Source organism: Sporisorium graminicola, chromosome SGRAM_7 (assembly GCF_005498985.1).
Source record: "Sporisorium graminicola strain CBS 10092 chromosome SGRAM_7, whole genome shotgun sequence".
Lineage (NCBI taxonomy): Eukaryota > Fungi > Basidiomycota > Ustilaginomycetes > Ustilaginales > Ustilaginaceae > Sporisorium > Sporisorium graminicola.
Genome location: NC_043737.1, coordinates 767444 through 792484, shown reverse-complemented (window position 1 = coordinate 792484; position 25041 = coordinate 767444). Strand labels below are relative to the sequence as shown.

At 57.6% G+C, this 25041-nt stretch overlaps 8 protein-coding genes across 8 annotated transcripts; 4 read left to right on the top strand and 4 right to left on the bottom strand.

Moving 5' to 3' along the window:
* Window positions 1-859: 859 nt before the first annotated feature.
* Window positions 860-1831, bottom strand: EX895_005725 (uncharacterized protein; the record flags this gene model as incomplete). Its single annotated transcript, XM_029886317.1, has 1 exon — window positions 860-1831. One exon carries the CDS (start codon window positions 1829-1831, stop codon window positions 860-862), a length of 972 nt encoding a protein of 323 aa, XP_029737548.1.
* Window positions 1832-3613: 1782 nt separating this feature from the next.
* Window positions 3614-6412, top strand: EX895_005724 (uncharacterized protein; the record flags this gene model as incomplete). Its single annotated transcript, XM_029886316.1, has 5 exons — window positions 3614-3636; window positions 3736-3844; window positions 5029-5131; window positions 5233-5762; window positions 5867-6412. 5 exons carry the CDS (start codon window positions 3614-3616, stop codon window positions 6410-6412), a joined length of 1311 nt encoding a protein of 436 aa, XP_029737547.1.
* A 482-nt stretch (window positions 6413-6894) lies between these two features.
* On the top strand, window positions 6895-7739 carry EX895_005723 (uncharacterized protein; the record flags this gene model as incomplete). Its single annotated transcript, XM_029886315.1, has 3 exons — window positions 6895-6996; window positions 7106-7119; window positions 7217-7739. The coding sequence occupies 3 exons, from the start codon at window positions 6895-6897 to the stop codon at window positions 7737-7739; spliced, it is 639 nt and encodes a 212-aa protein (XP_029737546.1).
* Window positions 7740-7925: 186 nt separating this feature from the next.
* EX895_005722 (uncharacterized protein) lies at window positions 7926-12416 on the bottom strand (the record flags this gene model as incomplete). Its single annotated transcript, XM_029886314.1, has 1 exon — window positions 7926-12416. The coding sequence occupies one exon, from the start codon at window positions 12414-12416 to the stop codon at window positions 7926-7928; it is 4491 nt and encodes a 1496-aa protein (XP_029737545.1).
* A 2835-nt stretch (window positions 12417-15251) lies between these two features.
* Window positions 15252-16659, top strand: EX895_005721 (uncharacterized protein; the record flags this gene model as incomplete). The annotated part of the gene is made up of 3 exons (XM_029886313.1): window positions 15252-15277; window positions 16223-16377; window positions 16472-16659. 3 exons carry the CDS (start codon window positions 15252-15254, stop codon window positions 16657-16659), a joined length of 369 nt encoding a protein of 122 aa, XP_029737544.1.
* A 457-nt stretch (window positions 16660-17116) lies between these two features.
* EX895_005720 (uncharacterized protein) lies at window positions 17117-21859 on the bottom strand (the record flags this gene model as incomplete). The annotated part of the gene is made up of 1 exon (XM_029886312.1): window positions 17117-21859. The coding sequence occupies one exon, from the start codon at window positions 21857-21859 to the stop codon at window positions 17117-17119; it is 4743 nt and encodes a 1580-aa protein (XP_029737543.1).
* A 330-nt stretch (window positions 21860-22189) lies between these two features.
* EX895_005719 (uncharacterized protein) lies at window positions 22190-23875 on the top strand (the record flags this gene model as incomplete). The annotated part of the gene is made up of 1 exon (XM_029886311.1): window positions 22190-23875. One exon carries the CDS (start codon window positions 22190-22192, stop codon window positions 23873-23875), a length of 1686 nt encoding a protein of 561 aa, XP_029737542.1.
* Window positions 23876-23962: 87 nt separating this feature from the next.
* On the bottom strand, window positions 23963-24908 carry EX895_005718 (uncharacterized protein; the record flags this gene model as incomplete). The annotated part of the gene is made up of 2 exons (XM_029886310.1): window positions 23963-24160; window positions 24240-24908. 2 exons carry the CDS (start codon window positions 24906-24908, stop codon window positions 23963-23965), a joined length of 867 nt encoding a protein of 288 aa, XP_029737541.1.
* Window positions 24909-25041: the final 133 nt, after the last annotated feature.

Here is a 25041-nt window from a genome sequence, read left to right as displayed (position 1 = left end):
GTTCGAGTCACGAGCAGCGCGAAGAAAGCGAAAGGGTGAGAGAGTAGAGAGAAGATGTGCGGGCCGGCGAAGCACTTGAACGGAATGAGGTGGAACCCAAAGCCACGACGACGGCCTTTGTTCCGAAGCCCTTTGGAAGAGCAAGTGGGTTGGCTACTCTTTCAAGATGCAGAGAGTGTGTGTGTGAGAGAGATAAGGTGTCAGAAGTCTCGTCACACTTCTGTGTTGTCGGGATCCTACTGTATTGTCGCGATGCTGCATCGAGCGGGAGTGTGGTGATTGAGAGACAGAGGCAGAGGAAGACAAGACGGGCTTAGCGGCGTCGAATGCGTGCGGCTCGAAGGAAGCTCAGACCCTTTTTTGGCCGCTCTTTGTCGGCTGAGTCCTTTTTTTTTGAGTTCCCGTCGCTAGTCCAACACAAAGGCGCGTGCTTTCAGCGAAGAAAGAGCAGCGTAATGAAACAGACAAAGCAAGCTTACAGATAGCGAGAGCGCGAGAGCAACACTTTTTTCAAAGGTGGAGGGCTGCTTCCCTTTCCTATCTTTTTCTTTGTCTGAGTCGTTTCAAGGTTTCAAGGTTAAAGGTTCGAGCTGGACATACAACAGCTCCTTGGGCCATGCGGCTGAGCCGCAACCCTTCTTACGAGTCGACGCTGGTCAATGATTATGTTTTGGGTTAGGCTTCGCTCAATTCTCACAACTGTGCAACGGACACTCGTCGGCAATCCCGCCTTGGAACGGTCGAAGAGAAAGCTGGTATGTTGTTGGTAGATTACAGAGAATATACAAGATGGGAAAGAGAGATGCAGAAAGACAGGACCGGACGTGCGTGCTTGCGTGTTTGCGCGCTTATGTGCTGCTCATAGTAGCGTCTCGCCCATGGCCGAGCGGATGAGCGAACAGCCAACGGCGATGGTCTGCTGCGCTTCGCGGTCCTCGAGCAGCGAGGGGTTGACCTCCATCAGGTCGAGCGCCACCATGCAGCCCGTCTCGTAGAGCGCTTCGCAGATGTAGTGTCCTTCGCGGAAGGTGAGGCCGCCGCGAACGGGCGTGCCCGTGCTGGGAGCGACGCTCGGGTCGAGCGCGTCGACATCAAACGAGAGGTGGATGGGGCGATCGCGCTTGCCCGGGGCGCCGTTGACGTGGTCCAGCGCCATCTCGACCACCCTGCCGATGCCGAACTTGTCGACGTGGTGCATGCTAAACGCCTTGATGTTGTTCTCCTTGAGAATCTTGCGCTCGCCTGCGTCAATGTCGCGCAGGCCAATGTAGACCAGGCTGTCCGGACGCAGCAGCGGCTTGGTGGTCGGCACCCAGGAGTTGAACGGTTCCACGTCGGTGCCCTGCAGACCCAGCAGGAACGAGACGGGGCAGCCGTGCAAGTTGCCCGACTCGGTGGTTTCTGGCGTGTTGATGTCGGCGTGCGCGTCGATCCAGATGAGCGCTGCGTCCGGGTGAGCTCGCAGCGAGCCAGAGACGGTTCCGAGCGCCAGGCTGTGGTCGCCGCCGAGCGTCAGCGGCAGCTTGCCCTGCTTGGCGTGCGACTCGACGACTTCGGCCACCTGCTTGGTCACAGCAGAGACGGTACGTGGCAGCTTCATGATGCCGATGTCGGTATCCGTGGCAATGTGCTCGTTGATGTGGTCGAAGGAGTGGTGGCCCGTGAAGTCGACCTTCCAGCCGAGCGACTCGAGCTGCTTGCAGAGGCCCGCCTGCACCAGCGAAACAGGGCCCGTGTCGACTCCCTTGCGCCTCTGCCCGCCCGAGAAGGGGCATCCGACGATGGCCACCGTCTTTTCCTGGAGGAACCGTTCGTGCAGCGTCTTGGTCATGTTTCGTTCTTCAATAAGGGGGCTCGGAGCAGGGGAGAGATGAGTGTCGGGCAGTTGAGGCTGGCGGATGACTTGGAGTGGGGTCGGAAGGGAGCGACTGCCTCGGCGGTTCGGACTCGGACTCTTATATCCCAGAATTCTCTCTTGCTCAGCCAACCCTGTCTGTCAGTCAAGACAAGCGAGCAAATAACTTCGAGCCACTGTGTCGCAGGGGTCTATCTGGCGGGCATGGATCTCGTGGCAAACGTGACGATTCCGGGTGAAAGCAGAGAGGGCCTTCCCTTCTTCGATGATCGCTGTAGGAGGAGGGTGAAGCAGCGTTCTCGGAAGCAAGCAAGCGAAGGAAGGGTGCAAGCCGGTGAACAGTCCGGAAGGCGAACGACACAGGATGGCCAACCACCTCTTTTTTTCCTTTATTCCTAGTAGTGCGTGTCTATCTCGTCTCGAGGGAATGTCGATCTTTCGTTTGCCGCGGACCCCCTTCTCGCCTTTTACGCCTCCTTGCTCCACTTTGCAACCGTCGTCCACGTTGGCAGCGGTTTCGCGTCGAGAAACGCTCTCTACGCCTTTCCTCTCTCTCTTTCTCTCCGTTAGCTCAGATCGTGTCGGCGCGTCATGTTCCTTGAGCAGCGTCGCGATCGCATCCTCCCCGGGACAACCATGATGAGCTGTTACCAAAAGCAAGGTTGCTGCTGGTCTTTGCGGACCAGTCCGTGCGCTTTCTTCGACTCGAGGCATTTGTAGAAGCTTGAATAGAGCGCGGAACCCAGCATGCCTATCAGACCGGCAACAAACCTGGAAAGCCGCACATCGTCCTCTATCCATGGTCATGGCTTGGCGCGGTGCTGATGTGGACCTCCATCATCTGAAGCTTGGGTCGGCGCTGCAGTCTGCTTATCTTTCGTTCTCTCTTCGGAGGCGAAATCGCTGTCTGCCGTACAAGATGCCGGCATCGCGGATCGAGCTAGATCGGCAGTGGCTTATCGGGGCAATGGATTCCTTTGCCCACGATCCTGGGCTTCTCTCCATTTTTGTGGTCGAATTTACTACGCTCTTTTTTGTCGTCCCCTTTTCTGCTTTCCTTTCGTGAATTGGCGTTGCAACAATAGAAAGGTCCAGCGGTAACTTCGCACGCTACCTCGCATCCACACCAGTCTACGTGCGAGCATCCCTACCTCGTCTACTGAGCGCCTTGCCTCGCAACACAAGACACCGTCCAAGTCGGCCACAGCAACTGCAGATAGTGGACGACGAACCAGCGCCGGACGAGTTTATCGCACGAGAAGCAGACCCCTACGTCTTCCTCAATCTCGAAATGGCAATTGTGGGTAGGAGGCACTTTACGAGTGTCTCAAATCGCAACCGCGTTAGACTGCCGCGAGAAACCATAAGAGACGCGATCACCTTTAGAGACTGCTGTTGTAAAGTGCAATGCAACTCTGGCGCACAGTTGCATTCCATTCCTTTGAGCGCGAATTGAGGCACTTTCCCAGAGAATGCCCATTTCCGTCTGACGTGTGACTGGCTGAGCCGCAAAAAAATAGAAGCTGCCATTCAGGCCGTGTGCTGCTCCGCGTTCCATCCGCGCTTCCTGAGACTGCGACTGGCAACTTATTCTTCTCGTTTCTAGTTGCTCGACGCGATCAGACTTGGTTGGCCATCACCACCATCACGACCACCAGCCGCATCTGCCATCTCACTCAACAACTGCGCCCGAATCGTTTGCATTTCTTGTTGATCTCGTCCGCTCGTATACTCCCATACCAACACATCCAACACACCATGTCCGCCATCGACAACGAAGAGTGAGTTGGCTTTACTCTCTTCCCTCCCTCGATCGCCGGACGGATCGACTAACTAACATCACACCCCTCTTCTGCTACGACCGTTCTGCACGGCTTCAGTCTTATCGACTACGAGGAGGAGGTCGCCGTCGCCCCTACCTCCACTAACGGTGCCGCCGCTACCGGCAATGGCGCCGCTGCCACCGCGGATGCCGACAAAGACAAAAAGGCAAGCATCCTCTCTATGCATCCGAACCGATAGACTCGATCCCGGCCCTGTACCGTTTCCATTTTAAAGTATACCACCCGAGGCCTTGTCCAGATCATCCATTCTGCTCTGCGAGTATGGAGAACATCCGTCGGATCGACTCGACCTAGCCCGAAAGGATGCGAACGGACTCGGGCGAAGAAGCCGCTCGGTCCATGCATTCCGGAAAGGATCGCAGCATCGAGCTGTGCACTGCACAAGCGCCCGGCATTGACGTACGCAAGCCGATATGTTTCCCGACAAAAGCTCAGGACGACTAGCAACGACTGCCCCTCGACGCATACGTCGGTCGCGGATACTTGCTCCGCCTGCACAGAACAGTTTGGCACAGCAGGTGCACACTGTGCCACCTCAGCCTCGCCACGACGAATAGTAGCTGGCCCGCTGTAAAGTGGCTAACGACCGTCAGCGTTCGAGCGAAGCGTTCTGTGCGCATCGGACAAGGCCGGACGCAGAGGCATCAGCCCTATATCGCCGATCGCCTTGCGATTCAACCACAATAGGGGCGATTGTCTCGGCGACGCTCAGCGTTTGCGCTGGATTACGGTGTAGCTGCAACACGGGGACAGCCGCTCTACTGCAAAAAGGCGGTATCTCGCGCTCAGCGACCGACTGAGCTTTGGCCAAACACCAGCTCGCCGTCCAGCGCATATGCCACTTTGCAACACCACCGGGGTTTCGGTGTGGCTTGGGTGCATCGACCGGCATTCTTCCAGGTCTTCGTGTTTCTTCTTTCGGCTTGTGCTCTCGATTTCGGTCTCCCGTCCAAAAGCATCGCAGCGGGTTTTATTCAGAGTCTATCGGGGCAATGCAAGCACCTCTTTTCGAAGCAAGACCCTTTCTAAACACTTCCTCTCTTACATCTCTTTTCTATCTCTCTACCCCTTCATCTTCCCGCCTCGCCGCCGCCCACTTCGTCGACCTCATCGACTACATCGTTCTCATCCCGACCCAACGCTTACCCAACGCTCAACAACGTCTTCTTTCACCATCACGTTACTTCATCAACGCTGATGCATTATCGCTCATTTCCCAACATCCGACCTATCCTCAACGACATCATTATCGCACACACCACTCTCTCATCTCCAACGCCTTTCCCACACATATAAACCGCTCTTCTCTCCAATTCGACCGTCCAACAGGGCTCCTACGTCGGCATCCACTCTACAGGTTTCCGCGACTTCCTTCTCAAGCCCGAGCTGCTCCGAGCCATCTCGGACCTTGGTTTCGAACACCCTTCCGAAGGTGAGTAACCGTTCACAGTCGTTCACCGCCGACCAGCTTTGAATTCGACTAACTCAAGACGTCGTCTTCTCTCTGCACTCTCGACTCTTGGCGATAAACAGTCCAGCAAGAATGTATCCCCCAGTCGATCCTCGGCATGGACGTGGTTTGCCAGGCCAAATCAGGTATGGGTAAGACTGCCGTCTTCGTACTCGCCACGCTGCAGCAGATCGAGCCCGTCGACGGTGAAGTGTCAGTGCTTGTGCTCTGCCACACGCGCGAGCTGGCCTACCAGATCCGCAACGAGTACGCCCGCTTCACGAAATACATGCCCGATGTCAGAACGGGCGTGATCTACGGCGGCACGCCCGTCGCCGAGAACCAGGCGATGCTCAAGGACAAGGCCAAGTGCCCGCACATCCTCGTCGGCACGCCCGGACGTATGAACGCGCTGGTGCGCGACAAGAGCCTCAAGGTGTCGGGCGTCAAGCACTTTGTCATTGACGAGTGCGACAAGATCTTGGAGCAGGTCGACATGCGAAGGGACGTGCAGGACATCTTCCGTGCCACTCCTCACCACAAACAGGTCATGATGTTCTCGGCCACGCTCGCCAAGGAGGTGCGCCCTACGTGCAAGAAGTTTATGCAGAACGTGAGTATCCGACCCGACCAGCCAGACATCGTCTCAAGGCACACAGCCGTTGTTGACTCGAATCATGTCACTGACCCACTTTTCTTGGATACGCCCTCGCACAGCCACTCGAAATCTACGTCGACGACGAGACCAAGCTGACGCTGCACGGTCTGCAGCAGCACTACGTTCGCCTGGAGGAATCGGCCAAGAACCGCAAGCTCAACGATCTGCTGGATTCGCTCGAGTTCAACCAGGTGATCATCTTTGTCAAATCCATCTCGCGCGCCAATGAGCTGGACAAGCTGCTGCGCGAGTGCAACTTCCCCTCGATCTGCATCCACGGCGGCCTGGCGCAGGAGGAGCGCATCAAGCGCTACCAGCAGTTCAAGAACTTCGAGAAGCGCATCCTGGTGGCTACCGACATCTTTGGACGTGGTATCGACGTCGAGCGTGTCAACGTCTCGATCAGTTACGACACGCCTACGGATGCGGACAGCTACCTGCACCGTGTGGGTAGGGCTGGACGTTTCGGTACCAAGGGTCTGGCGATCATGTTTGTCTCGTCGGACGAGGACGCCGAGGTGCTCAAGCAGATCCAGAGCCGTTTCGAGGTCGCGGTTCCAGAGCTGCCCGAGACGATCGAGGCCAGTTCGTACATGAACGCCTGATCGTTGGCGGTGGTTGGGTCCGCAATGCAAGGCGGCTACGAATCAAGATCTGTTTTCTGCGTTCGAAATACAAAACTCGCTTCTCTGACAGAGTTGCTCTTTCTCTTCTTTTACAGCACTCTGCTGCCTTGCTTGTGTACCTGACTGGACCATGAAGTGGTTTTTCGTGAGATAGAGTCGAGCATGGCAGCTTTTCTAGAGTGTGCTTCAAACGAGAAGTTGTGTGAGAGAGGGTGCTTGATGCTGTATATAGGGTCGGAACTCGGCCCTGCCGAACGAGAAAAGCTTCCAAGTGGACCCTTTAAACGAGGCAAAAAGCACCACGTTTTCTGCTTCTGCTTCGGCTTCTGCTTCTTCCTCCATCGTCTGCCATTCCATCTTCCACGTCCGGCCCCCCCTCTCTCTCCCTTTCTCTTGATCGAACGACCGGACTGCCAACAGAGAATCACGCGTTGGAAAGTGACAAGGAGGGCTGCAGGCAAATGTCGTTGACAGCCGAGAGAAACGAACAGTTCTCGGAGCGCGAGTACTGGGAGCAACGGTATGCGGACGAGAGCGAGCAGGATTTCGACTGGTTCAAGACGGTATGTTTGTTTCTGTCGCCTCCCTTTGGTACTCTGAGTACGCTTGTTACTCTGCTGATGGAAAGTGGTGCTGACTGTGATGCGGATTGTTGTGGGTGATGTTGGGTAGTACGATGACCTCAAGTAAGTCTGCTTCCTTCCCGTTTCGCGCTCTCACCCTCCTCGTCCCTTGTTAGCCCTCGTTTGCTGACTACACTCTCTCTTCGCGGCGAATGAGCAGAGATGTATTCGATGACCTGATCCCAAACCGCACCGCGCGCATCCTCATGCTCGGCTGTGGCAACTCGACCCTCTCTCCCAGCATGCACACCGCCGGCTACACCAACATTGTCAACATCGACTATTCGACCACGCTCATCCAACGCCTCACCGCCCGCTTCCCAGACCAAACCTTCCTTGTCCAAGACATCACCACCCTTCACCATCCTTCTTCCCTCACACTCCTCGGCGGCGCTGCGTCTTTCGACGTGGCACTGGACAAGGGCACCATGGACGCGCTCATGGCCGAGGGCCGCGGCGCATCCCCCTGGAACCCGGGCGAGAAGGTGGTCCGCGACGTGAGGCAGATGCTGAAGGGCGTGGATACCGTCTTGAGGCCCGGTGGCAAGCTGATTTATATCACCTTTGGTCAGCCCCACTTCAGGAGGCGGTGGCTGGAGGAGGTCGACGGTTGGCACGTCGAGACAAGGACACTCGGCGACATGTTTCACTACTTTGTATACGTCGCTACCAAGAAGGCATAGCCTCTGATGGTCATCACGCACAGTATTTGACGCTACAGCACAGAATGCAGAACTAGAGTGGACCACACACACACACACATGCACACACACACACGCACTCAAATGAGAACAGAGAGAACCGACAGACGAATGTAGCATTGTTCGTCCACCCAACCCAACCCTTACTCTTCGGGGGCAAAGAGCGGCTCACTGACGACGTCTACCCTGAATGCCAACAGTAGCAGCGGCAGCAGCGGCAGCAGCAGCGTCGCGCACCCCGCTACCCCCTCGCTTCTGCAACACCGCACTCCGAGCTGCAGCCGACGTGACAATGTCGGCCAGCGACACACTGCTCTCCTCGTCGGATGAATTGCGAATGCTGCCGTCCCGGCCACTGCTGTCGTTGCCGCTGCTCGTATTGGCGCCCACGCTGGGCGCTACAGCTCGACTCCGTCCCTTAGCTGCTGCACTACTGGTCGTCGGCCGCCTGCTCCCGCTGACCGTACTGGTGCTGCCGGTGGTGTGGGGATTGGTGGAGCTGTGCTGCAACGCCAAGCGCTGACGGCGTGGGCTCGTCCAGTTGCGCTCGGCCCTGCTCTGCCTGAGCTCATCCACCTTGCGCGCGGCTACACGGTGCGTGGCGGGCGAGAGAAGCGACAGAGGGGTATGCGACACCCCCGACGACCCGCCTGCCAACTGACGCGACGACGTGAAACCGACTCTGCCACCGCTCCCGGTTGCGCGTACACCTGCTCCTCTGCTCGTGGACGCAGAGGCAGCGGCAATGCGGGGCTGTGTTCGAGTCGCAGTGGGCTTCCGAGTGGATGCCTCGTCCGGGAAAACAGTGGTCGCGTTGGTGTACATGGACGCGTTGATGGTACTCCGCACTCTGCCATCGTTGAGGCTGAGGAGCGAGTCGACTGTGGTCTCGCCTCGGGATGTGTCGGTGGACGCGGTGAGGTCCGCTTCGATGCTGTCGTCGACACGTCGTCGGGCGATGCGAGGGGACGGTTCGAGCTCGACATCTGTCGCTTTCCTTTTGCCCTTATCCCCCGCCGTGCGTATGGCGCTGACCTCGGTGTGGGAGGGTTTCGGACTGGCAAGCAGCCCCCCAAAGCTTCCACTGAGCCTCGAGATGAATTTGGAAGCTTTGGTCATCACTCCCTCTTCATCTGCCGCTGCCTTCGTTGTGCCTGTCGATGTTGAAGAGGGAGGTGGGATCGGCAGAGGAGGATACATACGCTCCTGTTGCTCCTGCTGCTCCTGCTGCACTGCACGTTCCTTGGCCGCTCTACTCGTTGCCCTCTTGAGTAGTCCTACTGCAGGCGTGCTGTGCGCTCCCATCCGATATGGTGTCCCGAACGACACCCTTCCCCTCCCACCACCAGACGCAGCACCTTCCGACCGTTCATTAACCGCCGTCGTATGGCCACTCAAACTCCAATCCAGGTCCTCCGTCGCCATGCTCCCATCACCCTCGCCTCCTCGCTGTTCCTGCGCACCAGAGACATGCGGATACTTGCGCTCAACTTTACGCAGGTACTTCCTCTGCAGCGCCAGCAGCCGATGCTCCACCTTGACCGCCGTCCACTCGTTCGACCGCTTATCTTCAGGGATGCGCATCTCGTCCAAGAACAGCTCGGCAACCTCGTCCACGTCGATGCCCAACAACGCATCGACGTAGCTGTTCGCTTTCGCAGTGCGTGTCGGTCCTCTGGTGGAGGCTACGAGGAGGTGCGAGGAGATCTTTTTGACACCAGAAGTGAAGTACTTGTCGAGTCGGACCCAGTCCTTTGTGTCCCACACGCGCGGGTTGAACGCGTCTAGCGAAGGCGGGGCTAACGCGGCTGAGAGGCGTGCTTGTTTGGCTGGCGGGCGATGAGTCGAAGAACGATCCGGGGTCGAGAGTCCTGGGAAGGTGAAGCTGTGCGATGAAGCGATGGGGTGCTTGCGCTTGCTGACGTTGGTGGTGGCTGAGGTGGAAGAGGTGTCGCCATGACCACCTGCAAGTGTCGCTCGCGACGCTGCGGTGGTGGACGGGGAAGCAGTCTGTCCCGCACCACCGACGGCGCCAGTGGCAGCAAGGGTAGCGTTGGCGGGGGTCGCTCGGAAGCCACCAGGCAAGAACGGCGTTGCAGGCGACGCCATCCCCGCAACAGAAGCCACGCTCGTCGCCCTCGACGCCAAAAAGCTCTCTGTCTCGCCCGTTTCCTCCCTCGCCAACGACAGCTCTGCATCCATCAACAGCGTCGTCAGATCCGCCCCCTCTCGTTCGCTCGCAGCCACACTCAGCTGCTGCAGCTCGCTCGCATCCTCCAACCTCCTTCCTTGCCGATCCGCACGATGAATCGCGTCCACCACCCTGCGCATCCTCCCCTCGGTCGCATCACCCATCTCGGCACCAGAGATCCAGCCTTCGTCCACGTACTTGTGGAAGAGCTTGAGGATCGCCGTAGCGCGAGCGGCTGCGCGCGGGTCGAGCGACGAGATCTCAACAATAGGCGTCGAGGTGGCTTGACCGAGCTTGAGGACGCGACTGCGGGAGTGCGAGGCATCGCCGCCCATAGTTTGGTCGTCAGCGAACGAGGTGTGGCGAGGGGCCGGTTGTCGGAGGTGGAGAGTGTGTATTTCGGGCTCGTCATCGATGACGCTGTGCTCGCTGGCGCGAAGGGAGCGGTCGCGCGAGTCGCGGACCACGCTGATGACGAACGACTCTTCGTCTTCCTCTTCGTCTTCCTCTTCGTCTTCTTCTGCGTCGTCGTGCGAATGCAAATGGGAGCCGGAAGCGTTCGAGGGAGAGGCAGAAGAGGAGATGATGACGACTGGGTCGAGACGTGAAGCGCTCTGCTCATCCTCGTCCAACTGCGATTGGACGGATGCGGTGTCGTCGTCATCATCATCATCATCCACTTCCTCAGCCTCGCTCATCTCTTCAACGCCTTCTGCATCTGCTTCCTCCTCAGCCGCCTCTTCTTCCCCCTCCTCCTCTTCGTCTTCGTCCTCATCCTCTTGGCCACTGGAAGTAGCATCGTCGGTCAATACAGACTCGTCATCAACTTCCTCGTCCTCCTCGTCATCATTGCTGTCGTCCGCGAGCTCCTCGTCGTGATCGGTAACATGGCTTTGAGCGCGCTTGCTCTGCGACGCGTCAAGACGAGAAGAGCTCTCTTCGGCGTCCTGGGCATCTTCGTCGGCGTCATTATGCTCTGCACTGCTGAAAGAGGATGGTGCTTCGACCTCACTCTCATGCTCCGAGTCACTGCTCAACGAGAGCCGACGAGAAAGGCCGACGCTGCGATCCAAGACCGTATCGCGACTTCTCTGGTACTTTTGCCTAAATTCCTCTTCATCCTCTCCGTCCTGCTCGGAAGCGTCGATGGAAGAGAGAGAGGAGAGGATCGAATGCACAGAATCAGAGCGAGGTATCGCGCCACTCTCTTCCACGACAACCTCCGTCTTCAGCAATTCCTGCTGTGCTATCGAAACGCTGGCATCCGCCATCAAGCCGTCTTCAGCGTCCTTGTCGATGAAGGAGGTGGAAACGTCACCGCTTGGCTTCGCAGCGATAGCACGGCTGACACCCAAGCTAGAGCTAGCCTGATGCGCTTTCCACGCCAGAATCGCGCTCGAATCCTCCGGCAGGGTTTCGATGAGGACGACGGGCTGCGGTAACAGGGTTCCATCGATGACCGGTGCAGCAGCAGAGATTCCTGTTTGGTCTACCGAAAGACTGATGTCCGTGTTCATGGTGTTCGATGCTGTTCCGATAGGAGCAGTCGTGGCGATATCAGATTCGGACTGTTCCACTGCGCTCTGCTCGGCGAGCGACGCGTCTGCTGATGCGTCGTCCCGCTCAACGGTGTCGACGAACGAGTTGTGCTCGGGGGAAACCGCGTCGTCAGAGACTTGGGACCGGTCGAACACTTGAGTTCCATCAGAGGCTTGAGAGAGGTCGAATGCTTGAGATCCGTCTTGGCTGCCTGATGAATCGAGGGCCGAGTCAACAGTCTCGTTAGTGGCGAAGGACGTCTCGGCAACGACAGGCTCGCCAGATTCGTTCGACTCTTCTGTCCCTTCAAGTGACTTGTCGATGTCCGCCTCCTCCGTAGAAGACAGGGCTAAGGAGACCTCTACTTGGGCGTCCTGGGCAACATCAGCGCCATCGCTCTCGGTCTGAGCACCGAAATCCCCGCTCTGATCGCTGCTGCCAAGAGCGGCCAAAGAGTCGGCAACGCTTGCCTCCGGGGACTGATCATTGACACTAGCTTCCACAGAAGCGTCGATTGGGTGCACGATGATGCTCTGATCGACGACACTGGCATCTGCAGCTAGCGACTCGGCAGCGCTGGCGTCCGGTGACAGCGTGTGGGCACTGGTTTCCTCGCTGACCTCATCGTCGAAAGAGGCGCTGTGGTCTTCTCCGCTCGCATCCATCGTCTGATCGCCCCCGCGCTCCTCGTCACTTTGGCTTTGGTCTTCTGTGCTGGCATCCATGCTCTGATCCACAGCGTCGGCTCTCAGGCTTTGGTCGATGATGGCGCTGTCGTCGTTCTCGTGCCTGGCATCGGCACTAGAGACATCGACGGGACCGCTGACCTCGGTTCTGTCATAGACAACAGAATCATCGACAAAGCTGCGCGACACGTCGCTCATGGACGAGATGTCTTCGAGGCCATGATCCTCAGCTTCATCCTCCATCAGCTGGCCAGCTTCTTGTACGGGTGCTGACGGCGAAGAGCATGTACCATGGGCTGGCTCGTCCTGATCCGTGTCGGATGCAAAGCCTGTGTCGTCGAAAGGCAGGAAGGCGGCATCTTCATCTTGGTCGAATAGAGCGCCGACATGATCATTGGCGTGTTCGGTTCGCTTGCTCCCGTCTTGGTCCTCTTGATCATCGTCGACTGTGATAGTAGAGTCATCGGCAAGTCGGCCAGACATGCGAGTGTAGAGTGAGCTTCGGCTTGCCGACGATGATGCGGAAGTGCTTCTGTCCCTGCGCTGGGATGATGTACGAGAGGTAGCGGCGGCGTAGGCAGTTGGAAGAGGAGTCGAGTGGCTGTGCATCGACAGGCTGGCATTTGGCTGAACAGGTGCAGCTTTTGAGACTCGCGACGTCGACCTGTTCTTGGCGCTAGGTGTCTGGTCGTGATAGACAATGTAGGTATCTGGGCCGGTCATGAGTAGAGGATCGTCACCGGGCGAGTCGGGCAGCGAAGGGTGGTCGCGCGTGAGGTCCGCGACAATGACAGGCGGAGCCACGGACGACCTTGCAATCGACTTGCGACCCGAAGACGATGCCTTGGACACCCTGCTCAAGTGGGTAAGTGCGGAGCCGGAGCTCTTGATGGACTCATTTGAGGTGTCGTGGATTTGCTCTGCGGCTGCTGCAGACGAAGCTCGCACGGAACGCGCACAATTCGACGCTCGGGAAGCGGAAGCTTGACTTGGTGCAGGGGAAGCGCGGGTCTGAGGTGTCTTGGATCGCGACTGGGAACGGGCGCGTGCGCCAACGGATGATTGACGTGGAGGACGAGGAGCAACAGGCTCGAGGTAGGTGAACTTGATGGGGCTGGGTGGCAAGGGATGGTCCCAGCCGTTCTCCTTGATCTCTCGGATGAAGGTAGCATCGGGGCCGCCTCGCTTGAAGCTGATGAGCTGGATCTCATCTTCCTCTTCCTCCTCTTCATCGTCTTGATCCTGGTCGCTGCCTTCCTCGACTTCTTTCAAGGACTGCATGCGGAAAGGCGTACAGCCGCCTGCCGATCTAAGATTGTCGTCGTCGTCGCTGCTGTCGACACCGTCGTCCGCACGAAGCGTCCGACGCGTTGGGGTGTGTTGTATTTGGCGAGGAGTCGAGGCGGATCCGGAAGGCTTGGTGGGGGATTTCCGAGCTGGTGACAAGGCAGCATTGCGAGTGCGAGAGGGTGAAGGCGAGACGGGCTCTTGTGGCAATGGTGCGAGGGCGTGAGTGGAGGTCCGTGGCGTAGTGGTCAAGGCTTCAGACGAACTAGGTGGTGTGGGAATGCCACCTGGAGCATTCAGGTTGGCATGCAGACGTGACCGACTGCCAGGGCTCAGGGCTTTTGATGGGCTTCGGCGTGCTGCACCTGCAGCAGCGGCACTGACCTTGTGCGACTGGAGCTGCCGAGTCTGCTCGTGAGAGAGCGGCTTATTGAGTGAAGCAATGGTAGAACGCTTGAACGGGCTCGGGAGGAAGTCGAGTGGACCAGGTGCCGAGGTGATCGGGATACCGAGCGTGGGATCGGGCAAGTTGTAGAGGAAGCTGTTGGAGATGAGGGGAGAAGATGGCGGTTCGGATGGTTGGATGGACGTGGACATGTCGGCTGCAGGATGAAAGGGCGATGCGTTCTCATCGTTTATCATGGCGGGGCGCGTTACTGCTCGTCTAGATGGGGTTCTCCTCGTTGGTGAAAGCATGTTGTTGTCCTAGTGGTCGAGGAGAAAGAGGTGCTTGTTGAACGGATGATGAACGTCTGATAAGTAGGACACGAGTGTGTGTCCTTTGTGTCCTTGTGCTGTCTCAGGGTTACCACTTATTGCGCAGGTGTTTATGTGACGACTGCTCTGCAAGAGCAAGAGGTGAGATGAGCGCGAAATGAAGTGGACGCACAGGGCAGCTGGAGCGGGTCAACGAGGCGAGCAGCGTGTGGGCCAATGCTCGCGAGCTCGAAGGCTCGAGTGGTTCTGATCGCCGTGAGAGAGGCTGACGGCCTGTCGAGGTGAGATCGTGGCTGTTGATGAAGGTAGAGGTGATGATGAGGGCAGTGATGGATAGGAAGACCGTGATTGTTTCGAAGAGTGACTTCTGTCGCCGTTCACACTGCATAAAAAGTCAACCAACGCCTTGTTGCATGTCCACTCTCCACAGTCACTTTGCGGCAGCAGCACATGCGCACAAACCCCAAAAATCCCTAACGCGAGACCCTTGCCCAGACCTCAAGTCGCGGGTTCATCACGTGCCAGTTTATTTAGCTAAAAATGTCAGATCGACTCCTTCCGCCCTCGAACTTGAACAAAAAAAGAACTAAGCTTAAATGTGAGATTTAAATTTGGTCACACATTCTTAACGGAAGTATAGTATGTCACATGATTAGACCGAGATCACGGCCGAAGTCAGAATCAAAGAAGCAAGGCGAAAAAAGAGGCTCTCGACTGTCTCTCCAGTTTTGCCTCGTTGCGCTGTGTCTCGAGGGCATGTGCCCCCCATATCCACTGAGCCTACTGGACATGGCAGCGCAGGCTCACTCTCTGAGCGACGAGAGCAAGCTGTCCAAGGCGCGCGTGAGCCAGCGAACTTCTCAGTGCACGTAGCAGAGATGAGTGAGCAAGCGAGCCAAGCCTCTTCAACCCACTCAGTCAGTCAGTAGTCAGTCAGCAAGGGCGAGAGCGACCAGAGCTAGCCACAGAGAGAAAGAGAGAGAGAGGAGAGAGAGAGAGAGAGAGGTGCGACAAGTCAAGTCAACCGTGCTCGTCACCATTCCTTCTTGCTTCTCACCATCAAGACCATCCAAAATGACTAAGAAGAGAAGATCCGGCGGGTAAGTATCTCGACGACTTAGCGTACGAAGCATACCACAGCACAAGCATCGACACACGATAATTACGCCACAGATTCCACCAGCAAACACCCCGAACACCAGCCACAGCGATCACAGTCGAAGTGAGCCAGAGCAGAGCAACGCAGTCCGACGCAATCAACAAAGCATCTATATAACATTGTATTGGCACCATCATTCCCAGCACGATTCGTGATAGCAACGTCCTCCATACAGACCAGCTTTGCACGCGACACGAGACGAAAGCAGACATCTACCGGTCTAGAGCCCACTACATTTAGCCAACAAAGTCGAACCGATCGTAGTCTGGACTACATATCTGAAGCGCATCGCTCGAGGGCAAAGCAGGCAACAGGATGGGTCTCGCACGATTAGGAACTGCGACTAGTTCCGAGCGTATCGACAAGTCTCTTAAACTCGATCGTCTTGTAGCCGCGCATCACGGAGCGAGCAGAGCAGACAGTACGGTGCATCGCCGTAGCTATTCGAGTCTGTTCAATTCACAAGGCAGATTCGATCGCTTCTGCGAGCATCTCGCGCTCCCCTGTCGCTCCCAATTGTGGGCCTAGTCACACTCCAGCTACAATCGGCTGGACGGCCTCCTCTCCCATTCCCAGCTCTTCACGTTTGGTCGGATTTTACCGCTCGTGTTCACAGTGTCATGGCGGTTTGACCAATACTGGCAGCAACATCGCTCCTCCAACATTCCAACACGACACACTCTTTTCATACGATTTCTGCACTGCACTCCAACCAGCTTTGACACGCTGGCTCGATCTGGCTGCTGCTTCTTGTTCGCACTCGACCTGTAGTGTTGATTCGTCATGCTTGCGCTGTGGTTATGCTTCGAAGCTACTCTCCCGGCACTTTAACACATATCTTGCTTACACGGCATCGTCTTTCCAACCTCTCTCCAACACACAACAGCCGCAACAAGTCCGGCCGAGGCCACGTCACCTTTGTGCGATGCTCCAACTGTGCTCGCGCTGTCCCCAAGGACAAGGCCATCAAGCGATTCACTGTCCGCAACATCGTTGAGGCTGCTGCTATCCGTGACTTGTCCGACGCTTCCGTCTACCAGGGTACGTTCTATTCTCCTCACACTCTCTATACGAGTTGGAGTGGTTCAGGGTATTGACTCGCTGTCTTTTGTGTTTTATCGTTGATCTTGTGTAGAGTACGCTCTTCCTAAGCTGTACATCAAGGTGGTCTACTGCGTTTCGTGCGCCATCCACGCTCACATCGTTCGTGTCCGTTCGCGCGAGGGTCGCCGCAACCGTCTTCCCCCTCCCCGTGTTCGCTACAACAAGGACGGCAAGAAGATCAACCCCGCTGTTGCCCAGCTTCAGGCCACCCGCGCCTAAACGTTGTTCTTTTCCGCTTTCCCTGTCGTAACACACACATACAACACATGTACATTCTATCCTAGCGCACCATCCTCTCGCAGGGTGTCTGCGTTAAAAAAGCCCTTTGTCGCACTCGATTTGGGTGCGGCGATCGACTACCTTCATCACCATACGCATTCCTAAGCAAAACACACATTTGCACCCTGAAAACCCTGCTCGACGAAGCATGATGTCGTGTGCGTGAGCAAGCATGGCGTGGTGTGGGTTGGGTCGTCCATGAGGCTTGCACAGACAGCAACAGACGACATGAGAGAAGGATGATGCCAAGCCTCGCAAGTAAACCGTCACCAAATCAGACAGAGTGCGCGCACGAAGAATCTCCATTGGTGCCATTCACTTCGTCGTCCTTGCTTCCACTCTCGCTTGCGTTCTCATGTGATGAAACTGGATTGAGATACGACTCTGCATGCTGCCCTTACACCTGTTCGAACCCAAGACGCAGCCTGAGCAGATCCTTGAGCACCAATTGCACCCTCTTGTGCTGCGACTGGAGCCGCAACTGTTCCTGTTTCGCAAAGTCCACTTCCTCCTCCTCCTCTTCGCCCTCCTGGGCTTCCTCTCCCTCTCCCTCTCCGCCCTCGTCTTGGATTCTCTTCCTCTTGGCGCCCGCATCAGCCTTGATAACGTCCAGCCCGTCAAACATGCCGCTGAGTGTCTTGACCGCCTCCAGCATCTTGGGCCGGGACAGATAGACAAAGCTGTCCAAGAGCCTGGCGTCCAGCACGCCCTTGGTGAGCGCGCGAGAGACAAAGTCGTTGCGCACAGCCCTAAACGCGCGCGGGTTCAATGCTGCCGTGTGCATCACCGAACGCACCAGCTGGCCCTGCAGCAGGTGGAGGCGTTTGGCGACTTTTTCGTCGGTTGCCGCCAGACTCTCGAGTGCGCCGTTGGTTTTCGAGAAGACGAGCTTGTTGCGGCCCTCCTCTCTGCCACGCAGTTCGGAGTCCGACAGCCAGCGACCACGACACATGACGCTTGAAGTTGCTGTTGACGCTGTCTGGAACTCGGTGCGTAGGACGAGGCGCGATCCTGCAGACGCAACGTGCGGGGCGTACTCGTACAGCCGCACCACGCCCGCCTCGCGCCCGAACGCCGTGTTGCCCCCGAGCGCCCCGCCGCTGGTAGAGACAAGCGCTAGTCGGTCGTTGTACACCAAAAACTGCCCGAGCGTCGCATGCTGATCGTGAATGTCGCGCCCCAGATCAACAAATCGGTACGGCTCCTCCTGGAACGCCAAGAACCAGAGCGACTTTTTGGCATCGCTCAGCAGCACGAAGTTCTTCACCACCCGAATACTCGTAATATAGTACGGACAGTCGAGGAAGGCGATCGAGATGAGCCACTCTTCCTTTTCCAGCGCACGCACGTAGAGCTTCTGTCCACACGTGCTGACCAAAAACCCATTGAGCTGCGCGATCGCCGTCACGGGCCCACGCGAGTCATCGCGGCACACGAGCTTCAGCCGCAGATCCCGCCCCACCTGGTACCGCGCCGACGAAACCACCTCGATCACCTCGAACAGATACACGCAGCCTTTCGCCGTCCGGTCCTCGCCGTGGAACGTCGTCGTCCCCGCAGCGATGAACTGCTTGCGCCCAGAAGCAGTGCTCGGCGCATCGAGCGTGACGATCTCCAGCGCGGTCACAGTCTCGTTGGCTTCGAACTCGTACCCGTCTGCAGCGCTCGTGCGGTCCTCGTGGATGAACAGCTCCAACGCCCCGCGCTGCGCCACCGTCGCCGGCCGAACTCCCTCTTCGGCCTCGAGCTCGGAGTGGATCGGCTCACCGTCCTCATCGAACAGCACGAAGCGACACGGCTGGATCGAGGCAGCCACCACCGTGTGCGTGGGGTCGTGCGCTACGACGCGCGTGTACTCGCGCCCCGTGCGAACGACGGATGCCATCCAGCTGGTTTCAGAGTACAGCCCGTGGGGGGCGCGGGCTAGCCACAGCTGCCCATCACGATCGCAGTATGCAAACTCGGCGTCATCGGTGCGCGAATGAGAGGCAGGGATGGAGGACAGACAGGACAGATCTCCCTCCGGCCAGTCGAGCAGCCGATAGCTGCCCTGTTCAGTCCAGCACAGTACGCTCGCTTGCGCCTCGCGTCCGCCTCCGAGCACGCAGAGCGCGTTACACTCCGCTTCGGCAGCATCTCGCAGATGCCATGCGCGAGTTCCGAGTGCGAAGGGTTCCAGCTTCACCGCGCCTGCTCGATAGCCGGAGGTGGTGATGCCGTCCGGATCGAAGGAGCGCGCACCGCCCGCAGGCGCAGACAGCACCTGTACGAGCACTTTGTTGAACGTCAGCCCCTGTGCCACTGCGTCGCCGTCTGCTTGGACCTTGGCTTTTTCGACGTCCTCCGCCGATGCCCAGGCATTGCTGCGGTATACAGTGAGGAAGTTGTCGCTCGTGAGCGAGACGATGCAAAGCGTGTCGCCAATGTGGTAGGCGACTGCGGTGGTCAGCACCGCTTTCTGTTCCGGTGCGAGTTCGGCGTGCCCGCGCTGTTCGTAGCGCAGCCTCTGGGGTTGAGCGGCGAGGCTGGAATTCTGCCAGACGAGCTGCAGGCCCAGAAGCGTCCAGATGCGGATCACTCCCTCTGCGTCCAGCGCGAACAGGTAGGCAGGCTCTGTTTCAGCGGGCGAAGTTCTTATCCCCTTGATGGATTTGCTCTCGACCAGCAGCTCATCGTCGTCCTCGCCGTAGTCGACCTCTTCGTCGTCGTTGGCCAGAGAGGATAATGTGCGCGGCGCAGCAGCCGCGCTGGCAGCTGCCGTGCCGGCTGCCGTTGCCGTGACCGCGCCTCCCGCGCTAGACCGCCGAGCCCGCTCCATGTGGCCGTACGTATCGCGAAACACGTTCGCGGAGAGAATCGTTGCACCGAGCGCAGCAGACACGTCAACCGACTCGAAACGTTGCACCGATGCATCGTAGCGGTAGACCAGCGTCGCGCCGTCTGAAGTGTGCACGACAGCATACTCCTGCGCATCCAGATTAGCGTGAAGGATGCTGCCCTGATCAGGCTCGAGGACCACCGTTTCGTTAACCACGTCGAACGTGTCCAAAGACAAAACCTGCAAGCTGCTGGTCGTGAAGCGTGCTACATTTTCACCACCTACAAGTCCGCCAGCATGGAGAGTTGCGCCTTCCGAAAGCTGTTTGATAGCTGTCCAGCTGACTTTTTCTTGCGAGTAGCCTATGCTGGGAATGCGTGCTGAGGTGGAGAATGCAATCGACGAGTCTGTCTGAGAGTTGGAGCCGATCATGCGAGCATCCCCTGAAGCGTCTCTGCCCACAACAAAGATCTTGGACAAAAATTCTGCTTGCTCTTCGGACGATACCATCGCACTGAGCTTGGCGCGGGCCTCAGGCACGAAGCGAGGATCAAGATAGACCAGACCAGCCTGGCTGCCGGATCCACAGGCGCCGACCAGCCCGTATCGCTTAGACGATCCCGGCTCGTCTGGCGTGAGTTTGCGTCGGGCGATGCTGTGAAGTCCCCCGTGCGAAGGAATCTCGTCTTGCTTGCGTACAGTAACGATGGTCTGCTGTTTGCTGGCATTCTTCGCCTTTGCGCCGCCGATGGCGTCTGACGTGCCGTAGAGGTCATCGTCCAGGTCCAAGTCCATGTCATTGTTGGATGAGGCAGCGCCGACTTCTGCCTTGGCTTGAGCGTCATCCGTGACATCTTGCTGCTTGAGCGCTTTGCTGACAGGTACGAGATTGTACAGTGTCGAATCACCTGCCATGGATGCACTGAAGAGGTAATCGCTGGCAGTGTCGGCGTCCTGCTTGGAAGCGAGAGCGAGGCAAGACGGCGGTGGACCTGTCGCACCGACCAGTTCCTCCGTTTCGGAGTATGACTGGTCCATGCGTTCCAAACGGAAGCCTTCGACACTTCGACCATCCAGCTGGCAGCGGAAGCGGTAGAGATCGCCGTTGGAAAGGGCAAGTACACCCTCGTTTTCGGTCGTGAACACGAGCTGCGAGCCTTGCAGATCTGGAATCTCGGAAAGGTCCAGAACGGACTCGGGCTCGATGGCAGAGATGGTCTTGAACCAGCTGTTGAGCGCCGTGACAACCACCCGGCCGCTCTGGTCTACGTGGAGGATGGAAGACATGCAGACGACCATGACACCTCCGAGCGTCTGTGGGCACGAGACCATGTAGAGGCAGTCGAAGGGCAGGGATGTGCTTGTGGTCACGACGGGGTGAGCGGATCGGACCATGCCGTTGTCTAATGCGTCGGCGGCGGAGCTCAAGGTGGTGCCGTCGAGCGATGCGGACAGGTCGAGTGTAAAGAGGTAGACCAAGAAAGTGTCCTTGCGCTCGGCGAGGAGACCAGTCCACGTTGGCGTATGCGAGAAGAGGACGGCTACGGTGGGTTTCTGGAAGCCGGGGAGGAAACAAAAGTCCTTGAGGTTGCGAATCTTGGGGTCGACCTCGCGCATGGTGAGTACGAACGAGGGAGAGTAGGGCAAGGTGTCGATCTCGGCTGCGGCTGCCACGGCGGCTGCATCGTCCTTGGCGAGGTCGAGGCCATCGTCAAAGTCAAAGTCGAAATCGGCAGCGTCACGATAGAAGGGCAGTACGGCCAATGCATCGTGCGGAAGAAGCAGTGCAGCGCATCTTGACAACGGATCGACATTGAGGATGGGACGGAAGAGGTTGGGTGTACCATTGAGAAGCTGGGGAGCACGCTCGTAGGTGTGGATCGATACGGTCTCGAGATCGTCTGTAGCGTCGTTCCATTCCAGCAAAGCCAGCTTGGCATCTTTGAATGAGACGAGCAAGCGTTCGCGGCTGTCCTTGTCGCTGGCAAGGGTCTGGACACGTTGCAGTCCAGTGACGGCGCCAAATAGGGTATGTTTGCTGGCGACGACGAGTTTGTGTGAGGAGCTCGGTGCATGGTTTACGCCATTGCTATTGCTTGTGCTTGCGATATCGGACGCGACTGCAGGAGCAGGGCGTTCGTAGACATCATAGACAGAGAGTACGTCGTCTCGTGCCGTGACGAGCTGAGTGCGGAGGTGCCCTCGATGCTGATATGCCTGCTGCGATGTCGAGGGTGCGGGGCTATGGTAGTGAAGATGAAGAAAGATGGCATGGCTGCACCCTCCAGGGGCGATCTCTTGCTGAAGATATCCGCTCGCCATGCTGTACTAGGCGCTGAACAGAGCTCAGCCTCTCGAGTCGCTATCGGGTGGTTGATGTGTGCAAACAGCAACGCACGACCTTCGCAAAGATCAGCTGTCCAACACCCTTTTGCCATCCGACTTCCGAGAAACAGAATAACAAAGAAATAGCGATGTAAGCGGCGGCAGAGCAGCAGAAGAACAAGGAAACCAGAAAGACACAAATTCCAACTCGCTTTCCGCCTTGAACACGGTTCTATCGAGAATCGCCAATTCCGATCGCTCTTCGTCGAACTGACCATCATTCACTACACACCCTCGGCTTCATTGTAGCCACAGATCTCATTAGACATGCTCGAGGACGAAGAAGCCGTCGACTATGGTGAAGACGAGCTCAATGCTCCCGTCACGGCTCAGGACGAGGTGAGCCTCATGCTCGACGATGTTGCCACTCCCTTCGAAGACTCTGCCGCAGAAATGCCTGGAGAGGACGCTGTAGCAGAACAAGCGACATCTGTAGCAGTCGACGCTATTGCAACGGACCTAGACTCTCAGGTCGAAGAGACTGCCACCCACGAAGCAGCTGAAGAGGTACGGGTCGAAGCACAAGCCGAGCCCGCTGCGTCCCTGTCGTCAAACGACGCGAAAGAGGATATGAACGAGGGCGACGCAGCAGCTTCCCCCTCCTCCACTGCTGCTGTTGATGCAGAACCGGGACGCAAATACTCAGAAGGTCGCAATCGAGACGACGGCGACGATGATTTAGCTCCTGGATGGAGACCCATCAGGTCGCGCTCTGGCGGCGAGGTCTACTACTACAACGAGCGGACGGGCGAAAGCAGCTGGGTCAAGCCAACCGTTGCCAACAACTCTCGCAACAAGGCGATGCGTCAAGACTCCAGATCCCCATCCGATGCCAAGGCGACTTCTGCTACCAACTCCGATCAGCCGCGGAAGAAAAAGAAAAAGAAGAGCAAGCGCGCTAGGGACGCTGCCAAGGCCGTCGAGGCGGCGGCTGCAGGAGGAAGACCACAGCAGCAGCTCCAGCAATCTTCGCAACGAGGACGTGCCGGCCGCGATGCGGATGAGAATGGCTCGAAGCAAAACAAGCAGGACCTGGGACGCAAGCAGCAAGACGCATCAAAGGCAAATGAGACAGCAGGCCAGAGTGAACAGGGGTTCAGCATTAAGGGCGCAGCGCAGCGTCAAACCGAGCCTCGCGATTCCAACCCATCTAAAGACGGCGCTTCTAAACAGCAGGGTGTCCAGCGATCAAACGAATCCCAGCAGAGGCCATCAGAATCTAACGGCAAACGCAAGAGGGGCAATGCCGGCTCCGGCGCCGGCGCCACGCACGAAAATGGCAGAGGCCGATCTAACGGCCCATCAGACCCAAATACATCGTCGATGACCGCGTCCAACGCCAAATCAAACGCCACGACGACCGATGCGAAACGACAGCGAACCGACCGAGAAGATCGTGGGGGAAAAGGAGAAGCTGCCACCCCACGATCCGCTTCCAATTGGTCGGACGATCCACCGCGTGATCGAAGAACGGGCGATAGCTGGCGCCCCTCAGGCGACGGTGCTAGAGCGGCATCGTCGCGACATGCCGACGACGCACGATGGAGCGACCGACGCGATGCGGCTTCTTCGCGCGATCATCCGCGTGATCAGCGCGATGGAGCGGCCGCCTCCGACCGACGACGCGACGCCGACGCAAGAGACCGGGAACGCGATCGTCGGGATGATCGTCGGGACAGTGGTCGTGAACGAGAACGTGAGCGTGGCCAAGAACATCGTTCACAACCTCGTAAAGATGCGCCCAGAACAACATCGGACAGCAAAGGCAACAAAAACGATGGAAGAAACGGAAGCACCAGTCGGAACGATAGGAGCCCAAGGGATGGCCAAGCTTCGCAGCAGCAACAAAGGCAACGCGGACCGAAAGGACAGCCGAACGACATCAGCTCGATCAATTCGACCAACTCGCAGAACAAGCGGCAGTGGGGAGGTGCGGGAGCGCCTTCGGCTTGATATCACACCGCGCTCTGTCAAGCTTCAGGAAATATAAACGGCACCATATGTTGCGCTGGCTTGTGATTATGTGGGATGCGTGAGACTCTAGACAAGCCATCCAGAGTAAACGGTATTGGTGGTAGCCTTTGCGCGTGTTTGAGGTGCGACGGCGGAAGCGTCTCTAGGCCATTGGAGGACGAAGCGGTCGACAAACGGTCTTATCAATCTGGCGGTGAGCGAGAGACTCTTGACTCGAGCAAATGATTCGACGTAGATGAGCTTGGGAGAGCCGAGCCCGACCACCTTGAGAGTGGATAGAGATAACAGCAGGCTGGAGTCAGCATGAGAGCGAATACTAGACGGAGTTGTGACACGAACTTACTCGGAGAAGATAGACCGCAGCGACGATGGGGACGCACGTGCCTGGACCATTCATGAGGATGACATCGGCGAGCAGCCGGTGGCTTTCCCCCTCTAGTGTGGACCAGCGTCCGAGCAGCGGACGAAGCGCGACATGGTCGATGCAGAAAGTCACGCTTCTCGCCAGCGAAAAGGGAGTTGTGAGAAAGCTTTGATGAACCTTTCTCGCGCGCGGGATCTGTATCACTTGAGCCGTCGAATTGTCGCTGTGCTGATCTGCATTGATTGTGAGCCTACGTTCGAGATCTTTCGCCTTTTCTAGACCGAAGCGATCACCAGAAGAGATGAGATAGATTCTCCGAGTGTAGCGTTTGGTCGGAAGCGCAGATAGCAGCTGCAATAGTTCGGTGGTGTGACCCCCCGATCCGAGAAACACAGCGACTGTACAGCCGTGCTTCTTCTTCGCTGCCTTGAGTACAGCTTGCTGCTTGGATGATCGGCTCCTTCGCACTGGAAATATCCAACAAACTCGGAAAACTAGTAGCGATGCCAGCGCCAAGAAGCCCATGATGTAGCGCATCGGTGGTAGTGGCGGAACGAGGTAGAGCAACAGATGCGGTGGCAGAACCTCGTTGATCGGTCGCTGCAGGTGCAGTTTGACCGCTTCGTATCGGTGGGCGAGCCCGTCCATCTTTGGAAAGCCTTCCTTGGTTGTAGAAGATGGCCGTATTGCAATGAAGAAGGTGCGTGAAGACTACACTTCCACAAGCGGCATTCTGCAAGCCTGTCAAATGTCAGACGAGAAAAAACGAGATCAGCAAGGC